The sequence below is a fragment of the Heptranchias perlo genome, chromosome 36 (genome assembly GCF_035084215.1).
Source record: "Heptranchias perlo isolate sHepPer1 chromosome 36, sHepPer1.hap1, whole genome shotgun sequence".
Classification (NCBI taxonomy): Eukaryota; Metazoa; Chordata; class Chondrichthyes; order Hexanchiformes; family Hexanchidae; genus Heptranchias; species Heptranchias perlo.
Genome location: NC_090360.1, coordinates 5,763,707 through 5,790,108, shown reverse-complemented (window position 1 = coordinate 5,790,108; position 26,402 = coordinate 5,763,707). Strand labels below are relative to the sequence as shown.

Sequence of the window (26,402 nt, the reverse complement as noted above, 5' to 3'; positions counted from 1 at the left end):
GTGACCCATTGCCCCTAGAGTGTTGGTGTTCCATGGTGCACCTGGTCACTCTGCTTTCCAATCACCTACTCAGCTATCGGGCTGATGGGGAAAAACACTCCCCAGTGGGTCTGGTTTAATGCCTCAGGCCCCGTGCTCACGTGCCTGGATTAAAGGGATTGCCCGCTATGGGCCCAGGCTTTGGCCTCGATCTGTTAAAGGTACTGGGTGCAGTGTGGCCGACAGCTCTGTGCTGGCACTTCTGTCTCAAAGCCAATGTGTACCATAGGCATGGATTCCGTACGTGTGTCTGCATTAAAGGGATTATCTCCCATCAGCTTATGTGTCTGAATTTGGGCTCTGCTCATGTGTTTCTGTTAAAGGGATTGTTTCCTGTGAGCTTGGGTTCTGCTCATGACTCGCATTAAAGGGATTGTCTGATATTGTTTTGGTTTAGTGTCAATTTATTTTCCCCTAACTTGCTAATTGATTTCTTTTCATTTTTCTTTCCCATACATTCTCTCCATCTTGTGCTGCCTGTCAGGAAGTGGAGGTTAGTGGTAGTTTTGCTCTAGCACATGGTTTAATTTTTGATTGTCGTATATACTCCTGTGTATGACCAGAGAATCAGGTCAATGTTTGGCTGGGGTTGAAAGTGGAGGGGGGCATCTTATCCACAAGTCTTTGTAGTGGGGGGGCACTGTTGCTCACTCTGGGGGTGCACTCTCCTACACCTGGCCTGATCACACTTCCCTGCCTATTCTGGGCTCCGCAGGGACTCTTGCCTCTCTCTGGCTCCCTCTGTCCAATTCCTGCTCTCCCTCAGGTTCCCAGTCTCCCACATGCCTCCTTCCCACTTCCTTCTATCTGGCATCCAGCTCCGCTCTTGGTCTCCCTCTCCATTCTGTCCAGCTGCCTTCGGTAAAGCTTCTGATTTCCCAATCCTCTCTCTCGGGCTCCTGATCTGATGCCCCTCTCTGGTCAGAACTCTGGTCCTCCACTCCCTTTTCTCATGCTTGCAGTCTCCTGCCCGCCTCTGTCAGATTCCTAGAATCCTGCTTCCCTTTCTCAGGCTTCCCAGAGCCTTCTTGCCTTTCTCCAGCTTCCATCTTTCAAGCATAATTCTGCCACGCCCCTTCATCCAACTGTCAGACTCCCAGCCCCCTCTCTCAGTCCCGTTCTCCACCCTCAGGCTCCCAGTCTCAAATTTCCCTCTCTCAGCATTGTGATAAATGTCCAGATAATCTGCTTTTTAGTGATGTTGGTTGAGAGATAAATATTGACCATGACACAACAAAGACCTCCCCTGCTCCTCTTCAAAACAGTGCCGTGGGATCTTATACGTCCACCTGAGAAGGCAGACAGGTCCTCAGTTTAATGTCTCATCCCAAAGACAGCACCTCTGACAGTATAGCACTCCCTCTGTACTGCACTGGAGTGTCAGCCTGGATTATGTGTTTAAGTCTCTAGAGTGGGGCTTGAACCCATGACCTTCTGACTACAAAGGTGAGAGTGCTACCCACTGAGCCACAGCTTTACCATCATTGATTATTTTATAACTATTATAATAGTGTGTAGGTTGTCCATACCTTTCCCTCCCTAAATCCCTCCATCTTGTCACCTCTTTCCATCCTGGCTTTCAGGTATCTCCTAAAATCCTTCTCTCTCCCCAACCTTTTTACTTGCCCTGTTTCCCTCCCGCTCAGTCTGTGCTCTGCTCTCCCGTGTTTATGTACCCAACACTGCCTCCTCTCTCCTGTAGGCCCGTTGGAGACCAAACCGGAAAATGGAAACCCAGTCTTGTCTGCGTCCAAAGAAAGCCCCTGTCTCCATTTCCCGAATAGGTCATCTCTGACGGGTCTGCAGGAGAGCAAAGGCAGTGGGTTTATCCCTCTCTGGTTAAAAAAGAAACTCCTTCTCAATAAAACAAATTGATACTCAGGATAGGAACAGATGCCGGACCAGGCCCAGGGTCTTATCTAGAGTAGCCTCAAGGCATTTACAAAGCCAATTAGGGAGCTTGCAGGGTGAGAGCAGATAAACTGGATCCTGCTGTAGTGGGATCAGTGCAGTCTGAGAGGTGTATGTTTGTTTCTGTCGTCCACTGTATGGCTGTGTGTATCAAGAGTCAATGGGCCCGACTGTAATATAACAGCATTGATAATGGCTTAGAGTAAAGTGCACAAGATAACTGCCACAGACATAAGCACCACCAATTGAATAGACAACCAGATGTGAACCTACAGATGTATTTAAGAAGCAAATCCTGATTGTGTTTGAGCTCATGAACATGTATTTAGTTAGTGTGGAGTATTCCTTTAGGACATCCATTCCGGAAGGTTCTGCTGACTTAGACTATGCTTTCACAGTTGATGACGTTATCAGAAGGGCTCGATTGAGTTACTGCACTGTAAGCCACTGCTGCCCATCAATTATCCTCCCTGTGGTGTCTGTGCATTCTCTCCAGACAGAAAAGGGATCAATAAACACACTTTTCAGAAGAGTTGTCTTAGCCCAGAGGCCCATTAAAGAAACACTGCAGTAGCCAAGCCCAATTACAGCCCTAAACTTCCCGGGAGCAGAGTCGATAACATCAAAGGCAGAACAATATTGTGCACCACAGCCTAGAAATGGCACCGGGCACTATTGGTCAAAACACCTAATGTGTTCACAAGCGATTACTTGATCTGCTATTTTAAGGGGTAAGAATCCCATTCGTCTTAAAAGCATCAAAGCCTCCATTAAAATAGCAAACTGATGTCATTCACACGAGTTAAGCCTTCACATGCTAATAGAACCATCGAAAAGATACAGCACCGAAGGGGGCCATTCGGCCCATCGTGTCCGTGCCAGCTTGAAGAGCAACCAGGTGCCCATTCTAATCCCACCTTCCAGCACCCGGTCCGTAGCCCTGCAGCTTACAGCACTTCAGGTGCAGGTCCAGGTACTTTTTAAAAGAGTTGAGGGTCCCTGCCTCTACCACCAATTCGGGCAGCGAATTCCATACACCCACTACCCTCTGGGTAAAAAAGTTTTTCCTCATGTCCCCTCTAATCCTTCCACCAATCAGCTTAAATATCTCACCCAAAATTACTATATACTTTAATAATAAACTAGCCCATATGATCCATTTTTTTTCTTGTTCATGGGATGTGGGCGTCACTGGCAAGGCCAGCATTTATTGCCCATCTATGTGTGTGTAAATTATACTTATTAAAAGTCTTACATGGGCACACTTCCTACCTGCAAAACTTATTCACTGTTGTCAAGTTTTTGTGAAATTTCTGTGTTAACATTTGTACATATTCATATCCACATTTATAATGGGAACTGCCAATGTAAACTTCCATGCGTATGCATGTATTTTTATGTAAACGTTTTGTGACTCATACATGTCCATTATACCAACATTGTCCATCCCTTAAATAAAATCATGACTGCACAAAAATTTCCAGGAAATGATCAAAGACTCTCCAACACACACTTCACTGTCTCTGAGCACAGCTCAACAATTTGCCCTTATTGAGTGCCTTTAACATATTCCAAGGCACTGCACAGGAGCGTAATCAGATAAAGAAAACCTCTGAATAACTTCTTTCCAAATCCATTCTGCAGCCATTTTGCTATCTCCTCCTTGTTTAAATCCTCTGACTCAATATTGGCCCCGATTTTAACTCCATGCGGGCGGGTGGCGAGACCAGTTGTAAACTCATCCGTTGCTGCAGAAATCAGGCCCGGGCTATTTTAACTCCTGGGCCTCAGTGCCGTGCAGCCGATCCGCTTTCCCACCTGGCCTGGGAAGGAAGCGGCTGCTGACCTGCAGAAAATCGGACAGCCCGTGGTCACCCACCGACTCAACGTGAGTGGTCAGATCGGGTTCTGAGCACATTTCGCAGGGTTGGGTGGGGGGTCCCACATTCGGGAAGTGGGGCGAGTCTGGGGCAGGTGAGGTCTAAGTTCCTCCTGGCCCCACAAAAAAGGAAGAAAAACACTTACCTTTTTTTTGACCTCCTCCTGGTCCTCTTCTGTTCCTGGGTTGGGCGGGGAAGCTCAGGCCTGAGTTAAAATGGCAATCGGGTCCAACATGCATGCGTAAAGAAGGTCCCCCCACTGGCTTTGGCCGGGTGACCTTGGCACCTAGTCAAGAGAGCAGGTTACAATCATGGGCAGTGAGATATCTGAAATACTTGAAGGGAAAAAATTTACAGGGCTACGGGGAAAGAGCAGGGGAGTGGGACTAACTGGACAGCTCTTTCAAAGAGCCAGCACAGGCACAATGGGCCAAATGGTCTCCTGTTCTGTATCATACTATACTACCAGGGCAGGTGTGTAATTCGAAGCATTTTAACTGTTTGTCCACCCAGTTTCCACCAGACAGGTGGGGTTAAAATCGGCCCACTGAAAGCAATGCTAAATGAGATCCAATAGTGTGTATGTATATTTATTTATATATTAGCTGCCTAATAATAAAATTAATTTCTCTTCAAATGTGAATGACCCCCTTACACAGTACTTTAACACATCAAGCAAGCGCTGCTCCCTTTTCCTCAGTACTAAATTGTTCTTATGTTCTTATGAACCAGTTCATTCTGATGTTGTACACATTTGTTTCTCCTTGTACTGCAATGCTACCTCTCCAGTTTATCGTAGAATAGTGGGCCCCCTCTGACTCCACATATTCCATTTAACAGTCAGTTAACTTAAGCCTTGAAATTATGCCGTGCAAATATTAGTGTATGAAAACTTAACCCATTCATTGTTATTTTAACAGAGTGAACCTGTTTACTTTAAGTGAATCGACCGCACTATTGAAATATATCAATTGATCGCATGCTAATATTGTCACAACATTGTTTCAGGGACTTAGTGTTAAGGTGTCCAGCCCAACACTGCTGCACAACACTAGCGTTCAGTCACTGGACATATAAGAACATAACAAATAGGAGCAGGAGTAGGCCAATCGGCCCCTCGAGCCTGCTCCGCCATTCAATAAGATCATGGCTGATCTGATCCTAACCTCATATCTAAATTCATGTCCAATTTCCTGCCCGCTCCCCGTAACCCCTAATTCCCTTTACTTCTAGGAAACTGTCTATTTCTGTTTTAAATTTATTTAATGATGTAGCTTCCACAGCTTCCTGGGGCAGCAAATTCCACAGACCTACTACCCTCTGAGTGAAGAAGTTTCCCCTCATCTCAGTTTTGAAAGAACAGCCCCTTATTCTAAGATTATGCCCCCTAGTTCTAGTTTCACCCATCCTTGGGAACATCCTCACCGCATCCATAGAATCGCATATATAGAATCGTAGAATGGTAACAGCACAGAAGGAGGCCGTTCGGTCCATTGAGCCCGTGCCGACATTTCAGGGGTCAGTGATCAGATGATGTGATTTGGTTCCATTTTCTCTCAGGTGACTGGTGTCACCTGGCTTAGTTTTCCTTGCGACTGATTGGCTGATACCCCATTTAATTTGCCTCTTTGCATCGAGTGCCCTGAGGGGTACTCCCCGATTTCCTTCACCCCACCATTGGCGCCTGCACCTTCACCCACCTAGACCCCATCTCTGGAATTCCCTCCCTAAACCTCTCCGCCTCTCTACCTCTCTCTCTCCTCCTTTAAGTCACTCCTTAAAACCTACCTCTTTGACCAAGCTTTTGGTCACCTGTCCTAATGTCTTCTTATGTGGCTCGGTGTCAATTTTTTGACTGATTATTCTTCGGGAATGTTTTACTACGTTAAAGGCGCTATATAAATGCAAGTTGTTGTCACCACAGGAAGTGACAGATCATAATATAAATCAGGGGGATCAGTGAACAGAGCGTCCATTTACAGGCCAAACTCAGGAGTTCGGCTTGTTAGTGCCTAAAAGCTTCCAAGTGTTCGGAACCACAATGAATGGGTCCGCATTAACGCGGAACATATCCTGTAACGTGGAACTTATAAAGAAAGAAAAAACTTGCATTTATAAAGTGCCTCAGGACATCCAAAAGTGCTTCACAGCCAATTAATTAATTTTCCAAGTGCAGTCACTGGTGGTATGTAGTCAAACTTGGCAGCCAATTGTGCACTGTAGACGGGACCTCAGATTAATGTTTCGTCCAAAAGACGGCACCTCTGACAATGCAGCACTCCCTCAGTAATGCACTGAGTTGTCAGCCCAGGTTGTGTGGTCAAGTCCTGGAGTGGGATTTGAACCCGTGACCTTCTTGACTCATGAGTGGTGCCAACGGAGCCAATCTATCATGTTGTATATTTTCTATCATACCAGGACCAAGAGAATCAATAAACTCTGTACAGTTGTTGTTTGAGTGTTGATTTGATGCTGCAAAGAAAATTGTACATCAGGAGGTGCATCTGGCTTTCGAGAACCAATTCATTACAAGCAGAGCATCATTGAGGATAGGACTCCTCGGTCTCACAAGCAACAGGAAACCTCCGTTGCATGTGTTTTCCTGCCGACAATCGTAGATTGTGTCTGTGAAGTGGGAGGAATAAAATCTCCAGCTTATTCTCACCCTTGTGCCATTGCAATCACTTTTGATTCAGTGTTCATTTAATCAAATAATTTGTGTGCAGCAGAATGGTTGAGATACTTTGACCATCCCTGATAGGGTGTGGGAGAAAAAGGGATTTATTGGCACAAGTCAGGGGAAATTAATTTTATATTTAAAAATATCATGAGCAAAGGAGTCAAGAGTGCAGCCGCTGGCAAATTCCGCTACATAACAACAGTCACCGCACTCTATGAATAATTAATTGTTCCTGAGTTCTAATAAGGTGCAATATAAATGCAAGTCTTTCCTTGTATGTTTTTAAAGTACTTCAGAACTGCACTGCACGTAAGCGATAGAGGATCGATATTCTGTTTAAATGATTACTGTTCTCTTTGCATTGCTGTGTTCTTCATCCTTCTCCTTCTCTTGTGCAGGACGATTACATCCGAAGCTGGGATCAGAAGCAGTCCTTTGATGAAGGTGAGTTTTCCCTTTACTGTAAATGCCGAGGAACCTTTTGGGCGATTTGAGTGCTGCATTTTCGGGGTCCGAGAACGTGCCAGAGTTTCAAGCTCACGATAAACCTGATTTCTTAAAACATTGCTCAGTCAGGGGTTTTAGCACCTCTGGGACCCTCCCTCGGTTCCTGGCCAGATGGATGGAGTGATAGTCTCTCTCTCTCTCTGGCGTCTTTAAGGATTCTAAGTGAAATTAGTTTAGGATTTCTCTCAGGAGGTTGGGGGCATGAGTCAACTTTATGAAACTGCTCATTCTTCAGCACTAATTGGGACTAAGGCGATAGAGAGCAGCATCCATAGAGGGGCCGAATGGCCTAGTCCTGTTCTTAATTCGTATGTTCGTATCCTGGATAACTCCTATGGGAAACCGGAATGAGGACAGGCAGGTAGTAGGACCTCCCAGGCTTGACTCAATCAGCCAAACACATATCCAGGATGTGGGAGACCATCGGGGTAGGGTCTTTCCAATTGCTTGCTCACGTTTAGAGCTTTACTATGTGTGTGGCTTTGTTGGAAAGTTTTCTGGGCACCTTCTGAGATTGAATGTATTATTGATCTAAATTTGATGATGAGATGTTGGATTCAGCCCACCTATTTCTTTTTATCAGCGGCACCCCCATTTCGGGGGGTGGGGGGTGCTTATGGATGTAGCAGTGGGATTGGACTTTCTGTAATGCCTCCCATCATCCAGCTGGGAATGGACCGAAGGCATGACTGATCCCATTCCCTCCTCCATCACCTCAGTATGTCTCACAATGCAACCAGAAAGTATAGTTGGGGGAACTAAATAAAGAAAGAAAGAAGGACCTTGCATTTATATTCACAGCCAATGAAGTGCTTTTGAAGTGTAACCACTATTGCAGCGAAATGCGGCAACCAATTTGCGCACAGCAAGATCCCACAAACAGCAGTGGGTTAACTAACCAGGTAATCTGTTTTAGTGATGCTGGTTGAGGGATAAATGTTGGCCGGGTTAGAACCCTGCTCGTCCATTTCTGTAACCCAGGGTCAAGTCCAGACAAACCGAGGGGATGAAAAGTCACCTGGATCTAAATGAGTGTGAGCATACAGTGCTGAGTGGACGATTGGGGCTGAATTCTCAGAGAATGGCTCTTGTAAGAAGTGATAGTGTCAGGTTGGCCATTTTTCAAGGAGGCTCGTTAATCAAACATTTTGATTAATAGGAGGGGTTCAGTCTGAGCAGGGTGCAAGGAGTGAAAAGATAATAAGGAAAGGGGTTGGGTAGAATTTATCACACGGACCTGACCTCCTCCCCCATCAGCCTTCAGCTTCCTGCTGTGACAGAGATTAACACAGAACAAACACAGCTGCCAGTGTTAAATGGATCAATGTCTCAGCTAGCTGTTGGGCTGCATCATGTAGCCTGGTGTTGGGATTGCTTGTCCTTCTCAGCCATCAGAAATCAATTGTTTAAGTGCACACAATAAATCAGCTGAGTTTAACAGCCAGAGACAAGTGGGATGATGCAAGGCTTAGTGAGCGGAGGAGCCCAGAGAGAATCAACGGTCAGAGTGAAATGCCTGAAACGCTCATGGATTCTGCCGCAGAAGAGACAGACTTAACACAGAGAGAGACGGGGGGCTTTTATTGGGTTTAGCGGGGTGCGGTTCCCAAAACCTGGGCCACAGGTAGGGTCGTCCCAGCAGTCACTGTGAGTGCGTCTCAGCATGAGGACATAAGAAATAGGAGCAGGAATAGGCCGTGTGGGCCTTCGAGCCTGCTCCACCATTCAGTAAGATCATGGCTGGTCTTCGACCTCAACTCCACTTTCCTGCCTGATCCCCATATCCCTTGATTCCCTTAGAGTCCAAAAATCTATTTATCTCAGCCTTGAACATATTCAACGACTCAGCATCCACAGCCCTCCGGGGTAGAGAATTCCAAAGATTCACAACCCTCTTGAGTGAAGAAATTCCTCCTCATCTCAGTCTTAAATGGCCGACCCTTTATCCTGAGACTGTCCTCCCCTCAGTTCTAGACTCTCCAGCCACGGGAAACAACCTCTCACCATCTACCCTGTCAAGCCCCCTCAGAATCTTGTATGTTTCAATGAGATCACCCCTCATTCTTCTAAACCCCAGAGAGTATAGGCCCATTCTACTCAATCCCTCCTCATAGGACAACCCTCTCATCCCAGGAATCAATCTAGTGAACCTTCGTTGCACCGCCTCTAAGGCAAGTATATCCTTCCTTAGATAAGGAGACCAAATGTTATATTTGGCTTATAGCCAAACTATGCTGAGGCCCCAGCTTTGGGAATCCAGCAGCATCAGTGGGATATAAAGGATGGGTTTGTTGACAATGCCGTTGCCGGCAGTGACGGCCGAAATTGACGAGACGGTCCGACGCACGAGAATGCACAATGCCGCGTTGCATCGCTGTCAATAGTCGCTCCGCGATATAAATGCACCTTGGAGGTTGCTTTTAATGTTGGGTTTGGTTTGGTGATCGAGCTGGTGCTTCCCCCAACGCACTGGGGGAAGCACCAGCTCGATCACCAGGTCTCACACAACTTGTGGCGACCGCACTTAAAACACTGTGTACAGTTCCGGTCGCCGCAGTACAAAAAAGGGTATTGCAGCTATTGAAAGGATACAGAAGACAGCAACCAGAATGATTGAGGGGATGGAGGGATTGGATTATGAGGAGCAATTATGTCAATTGGGCATATTCTCACTGGGAAAGAGGAGGTTGAGAGGTGATATAATTACTGTTTTTAAGATTCTAAAGGGGCTGGATAATGTAGACCATGACAAGCTATTTCACCTTGTCCAGAACAGTAGAACCAGAGGACACGGCCTGCGCTTGAAGGGGGGTAAATTCAAAACTAATTTGTGGAAACAATATTTCAGTGAGCGAGTGGTCAATCTATGGAATAGGCTCCCGAGGGAGATGATGGAAGCAATTAGTATTGATTCGTTCAAATGTAAATTAGATGGATTTCTTTCAGAAAATAACATTTTGGGATACAGTATAGGAGTAAATTGAGATATGACATGTGGTAAGTGTAGCGTGCTTGGGAAGAACAAGTGATTTTGGACCTATGGTTCCCAAAGCTCTCCACCACTGGGGGTTTTCCTCGCCTCATGTCTGGGTCTGTTGTAGACCAATTGATAGAGATTGATTGCAATGATTAGTCAACAACTCCATTATCGTTGTATCATGTGACTAGCAGGATGGTAGAAGGCGAACGAGATGGACCTTGGTCATTTTTCTAGCAGTTCCTCTGTTGCTACGTGGCACCTCCCAAAGAAAGGTCTCTGGATTTGCTGCGACTACCTACTGGGTAGACCCATTCAATTGAACAAACTATCAGAGGGTGACAGGCACCTATGGAGCCTTACCCAGCACGGAGTCAACATCTAAGAGAAGATGAAAGGCCATTCCCCAATGCACTGAAGTCAACACCCTCGATCTTGTTTACAAATCTCTCCGTGGCCTTACCCCTCCCACCATTCTGTAGCCCTAAGTGTCTGCCCGCTTCCTCTCCTGTTTCAATTCTGCCCCCTTCCCCGACTCCACCTTCTGTAGCGGAGTCTTCAGCTGATTTGGTCTCACCTTCTGAAACTCTCTCCCTAATCCTTTCCCCCTTGCTACCTTTCGCTCTCTTCACCCCGCCCCCACCATTCAAAACCTATCCTGTCGATCGCTCCTTCAGTGACCTTCCCCAACTCTTTTATAACTAATGCCCTGGGACAGTTACTACATTAAAGGCGCATGGAAGTTATAAAAAGCAGGGAAGTTATGCTAAACCTTTAAAAATCACTGGGTTGGGCCTCAGTTGGAATATTCTGTCCAATTCTGAGCACGACACTTTAGGAAAGGAGAGGAGATTTACCAGAATGATATGTGTGAAGTGTTTCCTAACATTGCTCCTGAATGGCCTGGCTCTGATTTCAAGGCCATTCTTGGGCCTGTCTGAGTGGCATTGCCAGTTAGGCAGTTCTGTGGGCCCATTCCCACTAGAGGCTGTCCATAGGGTCCTTATAGTCAGCAGACAGAGAGCACTTTAATCCTATGGCCTAGATATTGGGCTGCGTCTATTGCAACAGTCACTACACTTCAGAGTAACTCATTGTAGGTGAAACACTTTAAGATGATCTGTGAGATAAGACGCTATATAAATGCAAGTCCCTGAAACACTGCAAGCCTTTGAGAAGCCATGAGTGACAAATTTACCTTTTGCCCTGTGTGTATTGCATAGCTACAGCAGTTAACAGTTGGGTATATGTGACCCAGATAGCAACTGATGCTGATGAATTGTTAATTTTTATCCGAGATGTAGCTTGCAGATATGAGAATTGCTGCAGTCAGAACCCTGGTCAGTGGCAGACATGGATAATATGCTACCTTGCTTCCAGTGTGCAGTGCGTATAAAGCGGCAGACACCGAGACATACACGAGTCCTATATACCTGATGTGAATAAATAGGTGCAGTTTACCTGCAGTGTACTGAACACGCACAGGATGTGACACTGAGACATGAACCATGACATCCCAGCCGGGAGTGAATGGTTAGCGTTTAGCAGTCGTCTTGTCTACCTGGAGCACAGGGGCAGTGATTATTAATGGTGAGTTGAGTGAACGTACACATGGGAAACTTGGCATGCAACAAAGTACTTCATCACAATTACTACTGGTCGTAGGGCGTGAGACCCAGTAAATTAATTGGCAAAATCCAAATGGGAGCTACAGGACAACATCTGTTGCTGGTGGATAAGATTATGCTAATTGGAGACTTTGAAAAGAATTATAAACAGAACCAGCTACAAACGTATATTTTCTTATTGGACGATGGGTTCTGTTATATTCTCCCTGCTAGTGTTCTCTCTTTCCCTGACTCCTTACAGTTCCGTAGGTGCCAGGAATCCCACAGTACTTAGCCTAATTGGCCATTATTCACATGAGAGGTTAGATAGTGTGTGTTGGCAGGCTATTCAACTGCTGGGGCATCACAGCCAAGGCTGATCCTATCTTATCGTCACCTAATACACCTACAGACACACATACACGTGCAGCAGTGGTCATGCAATTGTAGCCAGGAGCAGGGACCCGTGTTGATTCTCCCCTCCCTAATCCAAGGGCGCTGAAGCCCACTGTAGAACCCTGAATTCAGTTAGCACTGTGCAGACTGAGGATTGACCTTGGGGCCTTCCCTACTGTATGGCTCAGCTACTAATTCAATAAACTGAGCCATGAGGCGAGTCCCATTCTGTGAGGGTCCTTAACCCCTTGCCCGAACTCTTCCTGCCCGTCGGGGTGGGGGGATTTAAAATCGAAGCCCGAGTGTCAGTGGTCCTGAGTGAGGAGGAAAGACTGGAGAAATTTGGGCTTTTCAGCCTTAAAAGGACAGGGCTGAAAATCGACCTTATAGAGGTGCAGAAGATAGTAAATAGTATGAAACAGTAAATCCAGAAGATTATTTCAAACTAAACGGTGAGAGTAGGACAAAGGAGCTCAGTTCAAACTAGTAAAAGGCAAACTTAGGACTATGGTCTCGGAAGTTCTTCTTCACACAAAAAGTGAGCAGCACTTGGAATAGATTCCCGATAGGGTAGTGGAGGCGAGAACATTTAATCGTTAAATCATTTAAGAAGAAAAGAATTAGATGCTGCAATGGGGGGGAGTGTAGGGTCTTTCTGGATGGGTGGACTGCAATGGGCCGAATGCTTTCCTCATATTTATGTCGGTGACGATTTAAATGAGGATTTACCTGTGGTGAAACTTCGGAATGTGTTACCCACCATCACCGTGGTGAGCTTGCCGAGTCACTTAGTTAAGCATCACTTAGTAAGGAGAGGTAGTTGAGTCATTTAGTTTGGAGAGTCAGCTGAGTCACTTAAAAGGTGAGGTAGTTGAGTCATTTGGTTAGGTGAGTTAGCGGAGTCACTTAACTACTTCTAGATTAGCCCTTTCTGCTCTCCAATGCCAGGGGTCATGACCCTATACCTTGGTTACCAGATAATAACAACACTAAGGAAAATTATCTTTATTTTCTGACCTGTGAATGTTCCCATTCACAGGGATATACTTTATCAGACAGCAAAGAGATGTAAAAGGATGTGCATGCATTAGACACCATTAAACCTCTCAGCTGAAAAATATATTCCCAGTAACTCCTCTATTTAACAAGGATTTAATGATTATTTAATGAAGTCATTAAAGTTTAAGGACTCCTGTTTTTCACTGGCTTATAGACAGCTTCCACATTCAGACATTGGCAGTGGAGCTTGGAGCTGCAACAGTCCAACTCAGCTCGTCTAAAGATCGAGAGGTAACTCACCCTTGATACCACTTACAGCAGCAGATGGCAGTGACATACCATCCTCGGGATGTTTAACAACAACAACTTGCATTTATATAGCACCTTTAATGCAGTAAAACGTCCCAAGGCGCTTCACAAGAGCGTAGTCAGGCAAAAAATTGACACCGAACCAAAGAAGGAGATATTAGGACAGGTGCTCAAAAGCTTGGCCAAAGAGGTAGGTTTTAAGGAGCATCTTAAAGGAGAGCGAGGCGGAGAGGTTTAGGGAGGGAATTCCAGAGCTTAGGGCCTTGGCGGCTGAAGGCACGGCCGCCAATGGAGGTACGACGGAAATCGAGGATGCGCAAGAGGCCAGAGTTGGAGGAGCGCAGAGATCTTGGAGGGTTGTAGGGCTAGAGGAGGTTACAGAGATAGGGAGGGGCGAGGCCATGGTGGGATTTGAAAACAAGGATGAGAATTTTAAAATGGAGGCGTTTCTGGACCGGGAGCCAATGTAGGTCAGTGAGCACAGGGGTGATGGGAGAGCGGGACTTGGTGCAAGTTAGGATACGGGGCAGCAGAGTTGTGGATGAGCTCAAGTTTATGGAGGGTGGAAGATGGGAGACTGGCCAGGAGAGCATTAGAATAGTCAAGTCTACAGGTAACAAAAGCATGGATGAGGGTTTCAGCTGCAGATGGCCTGAGGCGGGGCGGAGACAGGTGATGTGAGGGCGAGTTTAATGGATTGCTACTATTCCTGAGACTGTATTGCATCAAAAGCGGTGAATTCACCCATCGACCGCTGCCACATCATTCTGGAGCTTCCAATTGTATTTTGTGTGAGGCATTTTTAAGACATTTCTAAAGGTCTCTGGTGTGTGTCAGGCTAGAACATGATGCATGAGAGCAGTGTGTAGCTGTGTAGAATAAGGGCCTGATTCTACTGGAGTTGCCAACTCTGGTTGGACATATTCCTAGAGTTATCATCACATGACCTCCTGGCTCCAACTGCCCCGCCCCTACACTCCTGCCATTGGTCACCCAACACATCCATACTTGCGGCGCACTGCCTTCCCACGGCCAATCAGAAAGCAGATAGTCTCTTCATTACCCGATTGGATGATTTTGGACTATCAGTCAAACAGCCTTTCTTCCCATCTCAGATATTTTTATTATTAATAACCAAAGTTAAAATAATTTTTTCAAGAACACAATTTGTTATTGTGTCCATGATTTTTCTCTCCTGTGTCCTGGAGATTAGTCTTTAATTCCTGGAGACTCCAGGGCAATCCTGGAGGGTTGGCAACCCGATTCTATGTTACAACATTCTCATTGATAAATGGTTTCACTGCAGAAGAGGGGCTGAGCTTAAATGCTTAAAGAGGCTTCTCAGTCTTCAAAGGGTTAAAATATGACTTTAAACATCAGTAAGTGTGCAAAGTGACAGAGGGGATTTTTGTTTTGTCTTCAGCCCTCTCCTTTACTTCACAATGACGCCCAAGGGGGCCAACATAGCAAGGGTTTAGTCAGAGCTGAAACCGTACAGCATAAGATCGTCATCAATAAATCCAACAGGGAATTCAGGAGAAACTTCTTTACCCAGAGAGTGGTTAGAATGTGGAACTTGCTACCACAAGGAGCAGTTGAGGCAAATAGCACAGATGCATTTAAGGGGAAGCTCGATAAACACATGAGGGAGAAAGGAATAGAACATAAGAACGTAGGAACAGGAGGAGACCATTCAGCCCCTCGAGCCTGTTCCGTCATTCAGTTAGATCATGGCTGATCTGTATCTCAGCTCCATCCACCCGCCTTGGTTCTGTAAACCTTAATACCCTTGCCTAACAAAAAACCTTATCAATCTCAGTTTTAAAATTTTCAATTGACCCCCATCCCCAGACCGGTTTATCGGGGGTGAGAGTTTCAGACTTCCAGAAGGATATGCTGATAGGGTGAGATGAAGTAAGGTGGGAGGAGGCTTGTGTGGAGCACAAACCCCGGCATGGACCATCTGGGCGGAATGGCCTGTTTCTGTGCTGTAAATCCAATGTGATTTCCACCTAATGGTAATGGACGGGATGGGGGAAGGGGGTTGTGCGTTCCTGCAGCAGGCTCACATTTCGGGAATTTTTGCTAGCGGCAGTTTTTGCAACGCGCGCCTTGTCCAGGAATGAAGGATCTTCTAATGAGGCCTGCATCACCGGTCGGATGCTGCTCGAAGAGTCTCACTCACATGAATCCCCTTCGGGAGCCATCAGAAAGCGGAACCATAGTGAAGGGACCACGAGAAACACAAACATAAATAGCAGACGTACCAGCGGCGGCTGGTGATCCCTTTGGCAGAATGAGGTACGCGCTGAACACGCCATGCCAAGCCAGCCTGTTGCCATGGCAACGGGTCCCTTCACGCAGTCCCTTTGTCAGCCCGCGCCACAGAGCGGGAGCGGAGGCCGAGGAGAGGCTCGAAAGGGTTAAAAAAAAATTAAAATCTGAAAAGAATGCAGTTTTGCGCACGGAATATTCTAAAACAGAAGTAGTTCTTTTTTTTTCTCCCCCCCCCCCCCCCCCCCCCCCATTCTGCAGTCATTGCAAGTGAGGCAGTGCATCACCTGATGAGCCTCCTTGGAGATATACCAACTGCACAGACGTGCTCAGTCATCAGTTCCAGCTCTACTGGGAGCCCAGTGAGATCTCGGCATTAATGCAGTGCAGCAAAACACTGACTACAGTCCTAGCTGCAATACCCAGACTCACCCTGCAGTGTGGTATTGAGCTTTCTAACTACGTGCAAAAACGACAACAATCATAGAATGAAACAGCACAGAAGGAGGCCATTCGGCCCATTGTGCCTGTGCCGGCTCCTTGAAAGACCTATCCAATTAGTTCCACCCCCTACCCCTACTAGGAACATAGGAACAGGAGTAGGCCATTCAGCCCCTCGTGCCTGCTCCACCATTTGATAAGATCATGGCTGATCTGTGATCTAACTCCATATACCTGCCTTTGGCCCATATCCCTTAATACCTTTGGTTGCCAAAAAGCTATCTATCTCAGATTTAAATTTAGCAATTGAGCTAGTATCAATTGCCGTTTGCGGGAGAGAGTTCCAAACTTCTACCACTTTCCCCATAGCCCTGCAAATTCTTTCCTTTTCAAGTATTTATCCAACTCCCTTTTGAAAGTTACTATTGAATCTGCTTCCACCGCCCTTTCAGGCAGAGCATTCCAGATCATAATAACTCGCTGCGTTAAAAAAAAAAGTCTCCTCATCCCCCCTTCTGTTTTTTGCCAACAACAGCAACTTGCAACATCTCTCTTAGCTCTCCTGACTGGAACGTGTCTCAGACATCACAAGATATGTCTGAAATACAGAGGGCTAGATTCCCACCCATTCATAATCCACGGGCAAAAGATCTAGCCATGGGCTCTTAAATCTCTAGAACAGACCTTAGTCGTTGCAGCTGATTAAATCTTGTACTGCAGATGTTGTGAGGTCTCTCCGGCACGGGTGCCAGATTTTACACTTAAGACCCATTCCGTAACTTGCCTTCATCTGGTGCCCTAAATTCTTCATTAATGAAGGACGAGAGAATGCTTATTTTTCTCCGTAAAACCAATAACGAAATCACAGGAAAGTGAGCCTTTGAAACGTGTGATTTCTGAGAGTGTCAGATTACCAGCATGTGCTTTGAAAAAAAAAACTGCATTGTCCTGTTTTTCCATCAAGAGAAGAACCCCGTCCCCTAGAGGGAGCCAGAACTCTGGAAAATCACCGTCTGCCGCAGAACAGTAATTGGAACATCGAGCGGTCAGTTGCTACAATGTGTTGACCCTGTCAGTGACAGAATTACTGGGGTGGGGAGAGGAGGGGAGGGGAGGGCGAGGGGGAGGGCTGCAGAGACTGATCCCTCGCATCAGAAGATTGGATTTTGAGAATAGGCTAGATAAAAGTTGGACTCCAGCCATTAAGGGAACGGATGAGGGGAGTTAAAAAAGATAGTCCGTGGAACAGAAAAGGTTAATGCTGAGCACTGTTTTCTATTAAATCATGACTGCAGGGCCTGGGTGCAAACTGATAAAGATAAAGAGTTCCACAGTTTTGCGGTTCTGAAATAAAACGAGTTAGGGTCGGAGAGTGAGCTCATTCAACACAGGAAGGGTGTGTAGGATGGTGTGTTCGCAGCTTAAGAGGACCACTAACCAGAGTAGTATCGACAGAGAACGGGGCGAGAAAGGTTACGACATAGAGATTGTCGGCTTCTTTATTCTCCCGTTTGTAAGTAACTGTTCTCACGATTCCCTCTGCAGCATTGGACCCCACCAAGGACCCCTGTCAGAAGGTGAAGTGCAGCCGACACAAAGTGTGCATCTCCCAGGGGCAGCAGAGGGCCATGTGCATCAGCCGCAAGAAACTACAGCACAGGTCAGGTCAACCATGGTGTGCAGCACATTCTCGCACTATCACGCTCACGTGCAAGAAGCACTTGTACGAGCATGTTCTCAGGTGCACGTACTGTCTCTGTGCGCACAAGCATGCACACACCTAGATACCGACACACACCTAGATACCGATACTGACACAAACCTAGATACCGACACACACCTAGATACTGACACACACCTAGATACCGATACTGACACACACCTAGATACTGACACACACCTAGATACCGATACTGACACAAACCTAGATACTGACACAAACCTAGATACTGACACAAACCTAGATACTGACACAAACCTAGATACCGACACACACCTAGATACTGACACAAACCTAGATACTGACACAAACCTAGATACTGACACAAACCTAGATACCGACACACACCTAGATACTGACACAAACCTAGATACTGACACAAACCTAGATACCGACACACACCTAGATACTGACACAAACCTAGATACTGACACAAACCTAGATACCGACACACACCTAGATACTGACACAAACCTAGATACTGACACAAACCTAGATACCGACACACACCTAGATACTGACACAAACCTAGATACTGACACAAACCTAGATACTGACACACACCTAGATACCGATACTGACACAAACCTAGATACCGACTCACACCTAGATACCGACACACACCTAGATACCTAGATACGGACACACACCTAGATACCGACACACACCTAGATACCGACACACCCCTAGATACGGACACACACCTAGATACCGACACACCCCTAGATACCGACACACACCTAGATACCGACACACCCCTAGATACCGACACACACCTAGATACCTAGATACGGACACACACCTAGATACCGACACACACCTAGATACCGACACACACCTAGATACGGACACACACCTAGATACCGACACACCCCTAGATACGGACACACACCTAGATACGGACACACACCTAGATACCGACACACCCCTAGATACGGACACACACCTAGATACCGACACACACCTAGATACCGACACACCCCTAGATACCGACACACACCTAGATACCGACACACACCTAGATACCAACAAACACCTAGATACCTAGATACTGACACACACCTAGATACCGACACACACCTAGATACCGACACACCCCTAGATACCGACACACACCTAGATACCGACACACACCTAGATACCAACAAACACCTAGATACCTAGATACTGACACACACCTAGATACCGACACACCCCTAGATACCGACACACACCTAGATACCGACACACACCTAGATACCAACAAACACCTAGATACCTAGATACTGACACACACCTAGATACCAACAAACACCTAGATACCTAGATACGGACACACACCTAGATACCGACACACCCCTAGATACGGACACACACCTAGATACCGACACACACCTAGATACGGACACACACCTAGATACCGACACACACCTAGATACCGACACACACCTAGATACCGACACACACCTAGATACGGACACACACCTAGATACCGACACACACCTAGATACCGACACACACCTAGATACCGACAAACACCTAGATACTGACACACACCTAGATACCGACACACCCCTAGATACGGACACACACCTAGATACCGACACACCCCTAGATACCGACACACACCTAGATACTGACACACGCCTAGATACCGACACACACCTAGATACTGACACATACCTAGAGAAATGCTTCAGTCACGGACACTCGCACCACGGGAGCACGTACCGGGAGTTTGTGCCTGGAGCTCAGTGCATCCGATTTGTGGCGTGTATGATTTTCCATCCATGAATGCCTCAGGGAGAGAAGACCTTTGTCCTCTTGGACTAGACCCCAGTGGCAGTTGGCCGCCTAGCCCACTGCACCATACACCCCACAGCCCCCACCCTCCGCCCCCATCAACACGGGGTGGCGGGGGAACCATCAAATGACCAGCACCCTCTTGTCCCTGGCCGGATTCAAACCCAGTTCCCAGTAGCAAAAGGACTAGCCCACTGTACTGATCGAGATCACGGGTTAGGTGCTGATGAGGAAAGCCTCTCAGCTTATCATAGCTCACTTCCCTCATCAGATTAAGGGAGACCTTCATCCACTCAAGTCTGATTTGGATTCATTTCCAACTTGCTGTAGATGAGCTCTCAGTTAACCTTGGACTCAGGACCTGGGGATGCTCACTGTGAGCTGCAGGGTCTTAATTGACTAAATTGATGAAAGAATCTTCACTTGAGTAAAGACGTTGGTTTTTGAACTGTGCAGCACTTGTGTTAAAATGATCCCTGATTATGAAACAGAATCCTTTTAAAGCCAGACTGTATCGATCGTTCTACATTAATAATGCACTGAGCCTCCCCTCTGGGAGTATAATTGTCCTCAAGCATACAGAATGTGTTGTTAAGGTTGGAAATATGGGCATTGGGGATTTGGCTCAGTTGATGCTGGGCTAAGGCAAAGTTTATTCTTTTGACCCACAGGATAGTGGATTGTGTGGAACAGACTCCCAGAGGAGGTATTTGATCGGGGAACAGTTGACACCCTTAAAAGGGAGGTGGGTCGATATCTGCTAAGAAAGGGGACTGAGGGTTATCGAGATATTAACAACGCTCTTTGATTTCTTTTTCAGCAAGGCAGGGGAAGGAACTTAGTGTTCTTCAAAGTAGGGGATAGAACGTACATGCCCTGTGGATAAAGGGGATTGATGGCCCTAACTATTGGGAATGTTAGCGTTTTAATTAACGGTCTGGCTACTGGGCGGTTTGTGAGAGTACTTGAAGGTTGAATGTTTTTTCGGTTTTCCCTCTCTGTGGGGTGAAGACCCGGCCATTGTTTGGCCTTTCTCCACAGCAACCAGACCGAGATTGGGAACTCGGCGCTGTAGGGACGGTGGATGTCCATGTCCCGCCGCACTCCATGCTGGAATTCAACTTTCTTAATGGCCTAGTCTCTTTTTTTGGGGGGGGGGTGCGGGGCGCGGGGGCCCTTTAGCTTTTGGCTACCACACTACAAACCATCACATGCTCACAAAGTTGACTGTGGCACAAAGTTATGTTGAACTTATATTGAACCATGGTTAGACCATACTTAGAGGGCTCTGCACAATCCGGGACTCCCTATTACAAAAACAATATCGAGGCACTGGAGAAGGTGCAAAAAAAGATTTACAAGTATGATACCAGAACTGAGAGGGTACAACTATCATGAAAGATTGAACAGGCTGGGACTCTTTTCTCTAGAAAAGAGAAGGCTGAGGGGTGACCTGATAGAGGACTTTAAAATTATAAAGGGGTTCGATAGGGTAGATGTAGAGAAGATGTTTCATCTGTGGGAGAGTCCAAAACTAGGGGTCATCAATATAAGATAGTCGCTAATAAATCCAATAGGGAATCGGGAGAAACTTCTTTACTCAGAGAGTGGTTAGAATGTGGAACTCGCTCCCACATGGAGTGGTTGAGGCGAATAACATATAAGGGGAAGTTAGATAAACACATGAGGGGGAGAGGAATAGAAGGGTATGTTGATAGGGAGAGATGAAGCAAATAGAGTGGGAGGAGGCTCGTGTGGAGCATAAACACCGGCATAGACCGGTTGGGCCGAATGGCCTGATGCTATGCTGTAAATTCTATGTAATTCTATGTGGCAATTGAAGTCTGATGAGATTGCAGCTGAGCAAATTTGAACAGCTATGAATTCTCAAAGAATTCAGCGCATATTCAGAGCTGCGTCCCTATAAACTCTTCCATATCTCTAGTAAAGGCTAAAGCCACTCCAAATTCATGCATAACATTTCCCCATAAAATTGGAGTAGTATTGTAGGAAATATAATTTAAGCAGGGTTGTCCTATCTAGGTGGCTTGAATTTCTGCGAGGGAGCTGTACAGATCTAAAGCCATCGTTGATCAATCAACAATTGCTCAGAACTGCTCACTGTAGATCTAGATAAGAACATATGACTTTCTAGGCGAAAAAAGACCAAAGTCCATCATGTTTGTCTTCTACCGTCCTGGTAGTCGCAAGATACAATCATAATGGAGTTGTTGACTAATCATCGCAATCAAACTCTATCAATTAGTCTACAACAGACCCAGACATGAGGCGAGGGAAACCCCCAGTGGTGGAGAGCTTTGGGAACCATAGGTCCAAAGCCACCTGTTCCTCTCGAGCACGTTACGCTCAACACACGTCAGGTCTCAAATTACTCCTATGCTGTATCCCAAAACGTTATATTCTGAAAGAAAACAATCTAATTTACATTGGAATGAATCAATACTAACTGCTTCCATCGTCTCCCTAGGGAGCCTGTTCCATAGATTGACCACTCACTCACTGATAGGGCTATTGGGAGGTAATAGGCAGTGTTAAAGGTTGCTATATCTCCAGTCCCAATCCCCTCTCCATTCATTGTCTTCCAGTAGTCAAGGTGGAAACCCCAGTGAGCCACTCTCCACTTGCATAAACTCCATGTTTTCCATCCTGGTGCCCCCAGCATGGAGCTGCTCCTGTCGGGAGGGAGTGTTGGGAAATTGCACATCTGGGGGAGGGGGCACAGTTTCCCAACACATTCTCAGCGGGTACAGCTCCGTACCCAGGGGATCGAAGCGGAAATTCTCCCCATATATTTTATGATTCTGTACCCTCCATAATTCAATCCTAGAATTTACAGCACAGAAAGAGACCATTTGGCCCACCATGCCTGTGCTAGCTTTCCTACTGAAGCTATCTACTCCATTTCCATGCCTCTCCCCGTATCATTTTACATTCTTCCTTTTCAAATACTTATCCAATTCCCCTTTAAACGATGATCCGGTCTCTGCCTCAATCGTCACTTCTAATAACACCCTTTGTGAAACAATTTTTCACTTTTCCCCTTCATAGCCATGGAGGAACAGCAGTAGGCCATTCAGCCCCTCGAGCCTGTTCCACATTTAATTATTGTAAACAATTTTACAACACCAAGTTATAGTCCAGCAATTTTATTTTAAATTCACAAGCTTTCGGAGACTTCCTCCTTCCTCAGGTAAATGTTCAGGAGCTCCTTGAAGCCTACGCATTTATACATATAGAACAATACATGGTGTTTACAGAATGCCCCTGCAACTGGGCAGTTGCAGGGGCATTCTGTAAACACCATGTATTGTTCTATATGTATAAATGCGTAGGCTTCAAGGAGCTCCTGAACATTTACCTGAGGAAGGAGGAAGTCTCCGAAAGCTTGTGAATTTAAAATAAAATTGCTGGACTATAACTTGGTGTTGTAAAATTGTTTACAATTGTCAACCCCAGTCCATCACCGGCATCTCCACATCATCACATTTAATTAAATCATGGCTGATCTGTACCTCAACTCCATCTACCCACCTTAGCTTCATGTCCCTTGATAACCTTTCCCAACAAAAAGCTATCGATCTCAGTCTTGAAAGCTCCAATTGTCCCCCCAGTATCTACAGCCTTTTTGGGGGGAGAGAATTCCAGATTTCCACTATCCTTTGTGTGAGGAAGTGCTTCCTGATTTTACTCCTAAATGGCCTAGCTCTAATTTTAAGATTGTGCCCCCTTCCTTCTTGATTTCCCCACCAGAGGATATAGTTTCTCTGTATCTACCCTATCGAATCCTTTTAACATTTTAAACACCTCTCAGATCACCCTATACTCAAGGGAATACAAGTCAAGTTTATTCTTCTTGTGATAATCCCCGGTTGGTTGCCCTTGTTACATATTTAGCAATCTTTCACTGCTTACCCTCTCGAAATTTTTCATAATTTTGAAAAGCTCTATTACATCCCTCTTTAACTTTCTCTGATTCTGTGAAAACTGAGTAGCTCCTGATAATCTTATTCCTGCAGGGAGTTGAGTTGCAAAGGATCCATGTGTGAGGGGGGAGGCACGGGGTTTGCCGGATCTGTTGCTCACTGCTAACTTCTGTTTGTTTTAGAATCAAACAATCTTCCCAGGTGCGTATGGAGAGCAACTGCAGGCCGTGCCAAGTGGTTCAAACACCCCCCGTGTGTGGTTCAGATGGGCACACCTACACGTCACAGGTAGGACACATATTCTGTCGCTCACAACGGTAGGGATGATCTGGAATACGCTGCCTGAAAGGGAAGCAGATCCAACAATAACTTTCAAAAGGGAATCGGATAAATAATTGAAGGGGTGAAATTTGCAGGGCTGTGGGGAAAGGGCAGAGGAATGATGCTAATTGGATAGCTCTTTCAAAGAGCCGGCACCGGCACGATGGGCCGAACGGCCTCCTTCTGTGCTGTATCAGCACAAAAGCCCCATTTGAAGTGATGGTGACTAAAGGAACTGGATTCCTTTAGTATTGGTTCATGGTAGAATCATTGATACTTCATAATAAAACCTGCCATAGAAATATACATGTATATTTATATACGAGAAGGTATCCCTTAACATCACTCATGGTATATACTGTGCTTTACCACGTGACACACAGTGTTTTATTCTGCTGCAAATGTGCAGCTGTCTAACTTAATGTGTTTCTTTAAGGCCACAAGCTGTAATTGCCCTTTCTTCCAGGGTCAGTTAGAGGCTAATTGTTCTTAGGCAGGTCAGTTAGAGGTCAGGCTACCTTTTTTTATCCTGCTATTTAAAAGTGTACCTCTTGCAGCTAATTAGAAAGTATTTTCTGTTGCTGGAAAGTTTCCCTGTACGTTATTTATGAAGTGTGATAAAAATGTGCACTTGTGACGAACCAATCTCAGAATGTTTAGATTTATTAGTGGGTCTCCTGTGGCATTGCTCATGTTGAGGGGCTGCTGACCTCCCTTTGCCTGTTTCTGTCGTCTTCATGTTATGGGAAGCTGTGTGTCTTTCCGCCTGTCTCTTCCTCATTTCTCTGCTTCTCCCTATTGCTTCTTATGTTTTAAGCCTCACTATCTCTTCTCTCTGCCCTGTTATGCTTCTCTCCTCTTCTGTTTCTCTCTCTGCCTCCCCCTCTTATGCTTTTGGGTAGGGGGTGGATCTAACGAGAGCCGTGCACACCATTTGTCAGGGGAGGGTTGCCTGTGATTTCCTTAAACCTGCTTCCTACGAGCTTCGCTCTCCATCCGGGGACTGGATCACAGGATTAGCCCAGTGTGGTCCCCATGGAGGCATACGTAGGATAGACCAGGGAGGGACGGCAGGTGCCTTCCCTGAAGGACACTGGTGAACCCGTTGGATTTCATAAATTACCAGATTTATTGAATTCGGTTCTATAATTTGCTAGGGTGGGATTTGAACTGACGACCAATGAGTTGCTAGTCCAGTGCTATAACCACTGGGCTACCACACCCTCTGGCTGGTGGTCACCCTGTTCAAAAAGGCAACATGAAACGGCATCATATGTTGACAGCCGGTTAGTCTGGAGTGGCTGACAATATGACCCCAATATTTACAGGGGCGGGGGAGCCTTGAAAGATTGGGAATGTGGAGGTCCTGCTGAATTTAATGGCAGGACCTCATTTACTCCAATTCCCACCCAGCAGATTGAGGGGAAAGCCTGCAATAGAAGGCCACAGCCAGGGAACATTTGGGACAATCCCTGGGAAATATTGCAGGTTCATGGCAGGGCAGTCAGACCAGAAACCAAGAGGGAGGGGGGACTGGGAGAAATCTCCAGGGTGGGGGCAATCGCACTTCCTCAGTCGTGTCCTGGGAGTATTAGCCTGGATTTTGTGGTCAAGTCTCCGGAGTGAGACTTGAACGCACGACCTTCAGAGAGTGCTACCCACTGAGCCATGGCTGTCACTGTATTAATGGAGCCCTCCCTTTGAGGGGGTCACTTGTCGAGGTGTTTGGCCTGATGGTGTTGGGGTCATGTCCAGTTCCACTCCATTGGCTCAGATTCTAAACAGCCATCTGAAGAGGAGAAAAATAAGGGGAGAGAATCGAAGGAAAAAAAATTAAAAGGAAATAAAAACTATAACTGCAGTATTTTAATTAGCTGTTAGCTCATTCCACAATTAACAATTCCACACAGTGGACACGTCCGAGTGAGATTATCGCGTTGACTGGTTCTAATCTCTCTTTATCTCTTGTTTTTCCTCCCTCGCCCTCTCTCTGCCCCTCTCTCCCTCTCCCTCTCTCTCCCTCCCTCCCTCTTCCTCTCCCCTCCCTCTCTCCCCCCTCTCCCCCTCTCTCCCTTTCCTTCTCCCCTCCACCTCTCTCTTTCTCTCTTCCTCCCTCTCTCTCTCCCCTCCTTCTCTTTCTCCCTTTCCCTCTCCCTCCCTCCCCCTCTCCCCACCCTCTACCTCTCCCTCTCTCCCCCCTCTCTCCATCTCTCCCTTTCCCTCTCTCCTCCCCCTCCCTCTCCCTCTCTCCCTCTCCCCTCTCTCTCTCCCCCTCCCTCTCTCTCCCTCTTTATCTCTCCCCCTCTCTATCTATCTCTATCTCTCTCTATCTCTATCTCCCCCTCCCTCTCTCCCACCTTCCCCCTCTCCCTCACCCTCTCTCTCCCACATCCCCTCCCCCTCCCTCTCCCTCTCTTCCCCCTCTCTCTCCATCTCTCCCTTTCCCTCTCCCCTCCCCTGTCCCTCTCTCCCACTCCCCTCCCTCTCTATTTCTCTCTCTCCCCCTCTCTCCCTCTCTCCCTCTCTCTCCCTCTCCCTCTTTATCTCTCCCCTTCTCTCTCTCTCCCCTGTCTCTATCTATCTCTATCTCCCTCTCTCTCTCCCTCTCTCCCCCT

General features: G+C 46.5%; 1 protein-coding gene across 2 annotated transcripts in view; it reads left to right on the top strand.

Moving 5' to 3' along the window:
• spock2 (SPARC (osteonectin), cwcv and kazal like domains proteoglycan 2) overlaps positions 1-26,402 on the top strand; it is a 54,372-nt gene that overhangs the window by 14,539 nt on the left and 13,431 nt on the right. Inside the window, exons 2-4 of one of the 2 annotated variants that reach the window (XM_067972432.1) lie at positions 6,909-6,954; positions 17,566-17,680; positions 23,649-23,754. In XM_067972432.1, the coding sequence (XP_067828533.1) occupies positions 6,909-6,954; positions 17,566-17,680; positions 23,649-23,754 (267 nt within the window). Of the gene's footprint in view, positions 1-6,908; positions 6,955-17,205; positions 17,275-17,565; positions 17,681-23,648; positions 23,755-26,402 lie in introns of those variants that run through there. The other variant, XM_067972433.1, reaches the window with a different exon arrangement.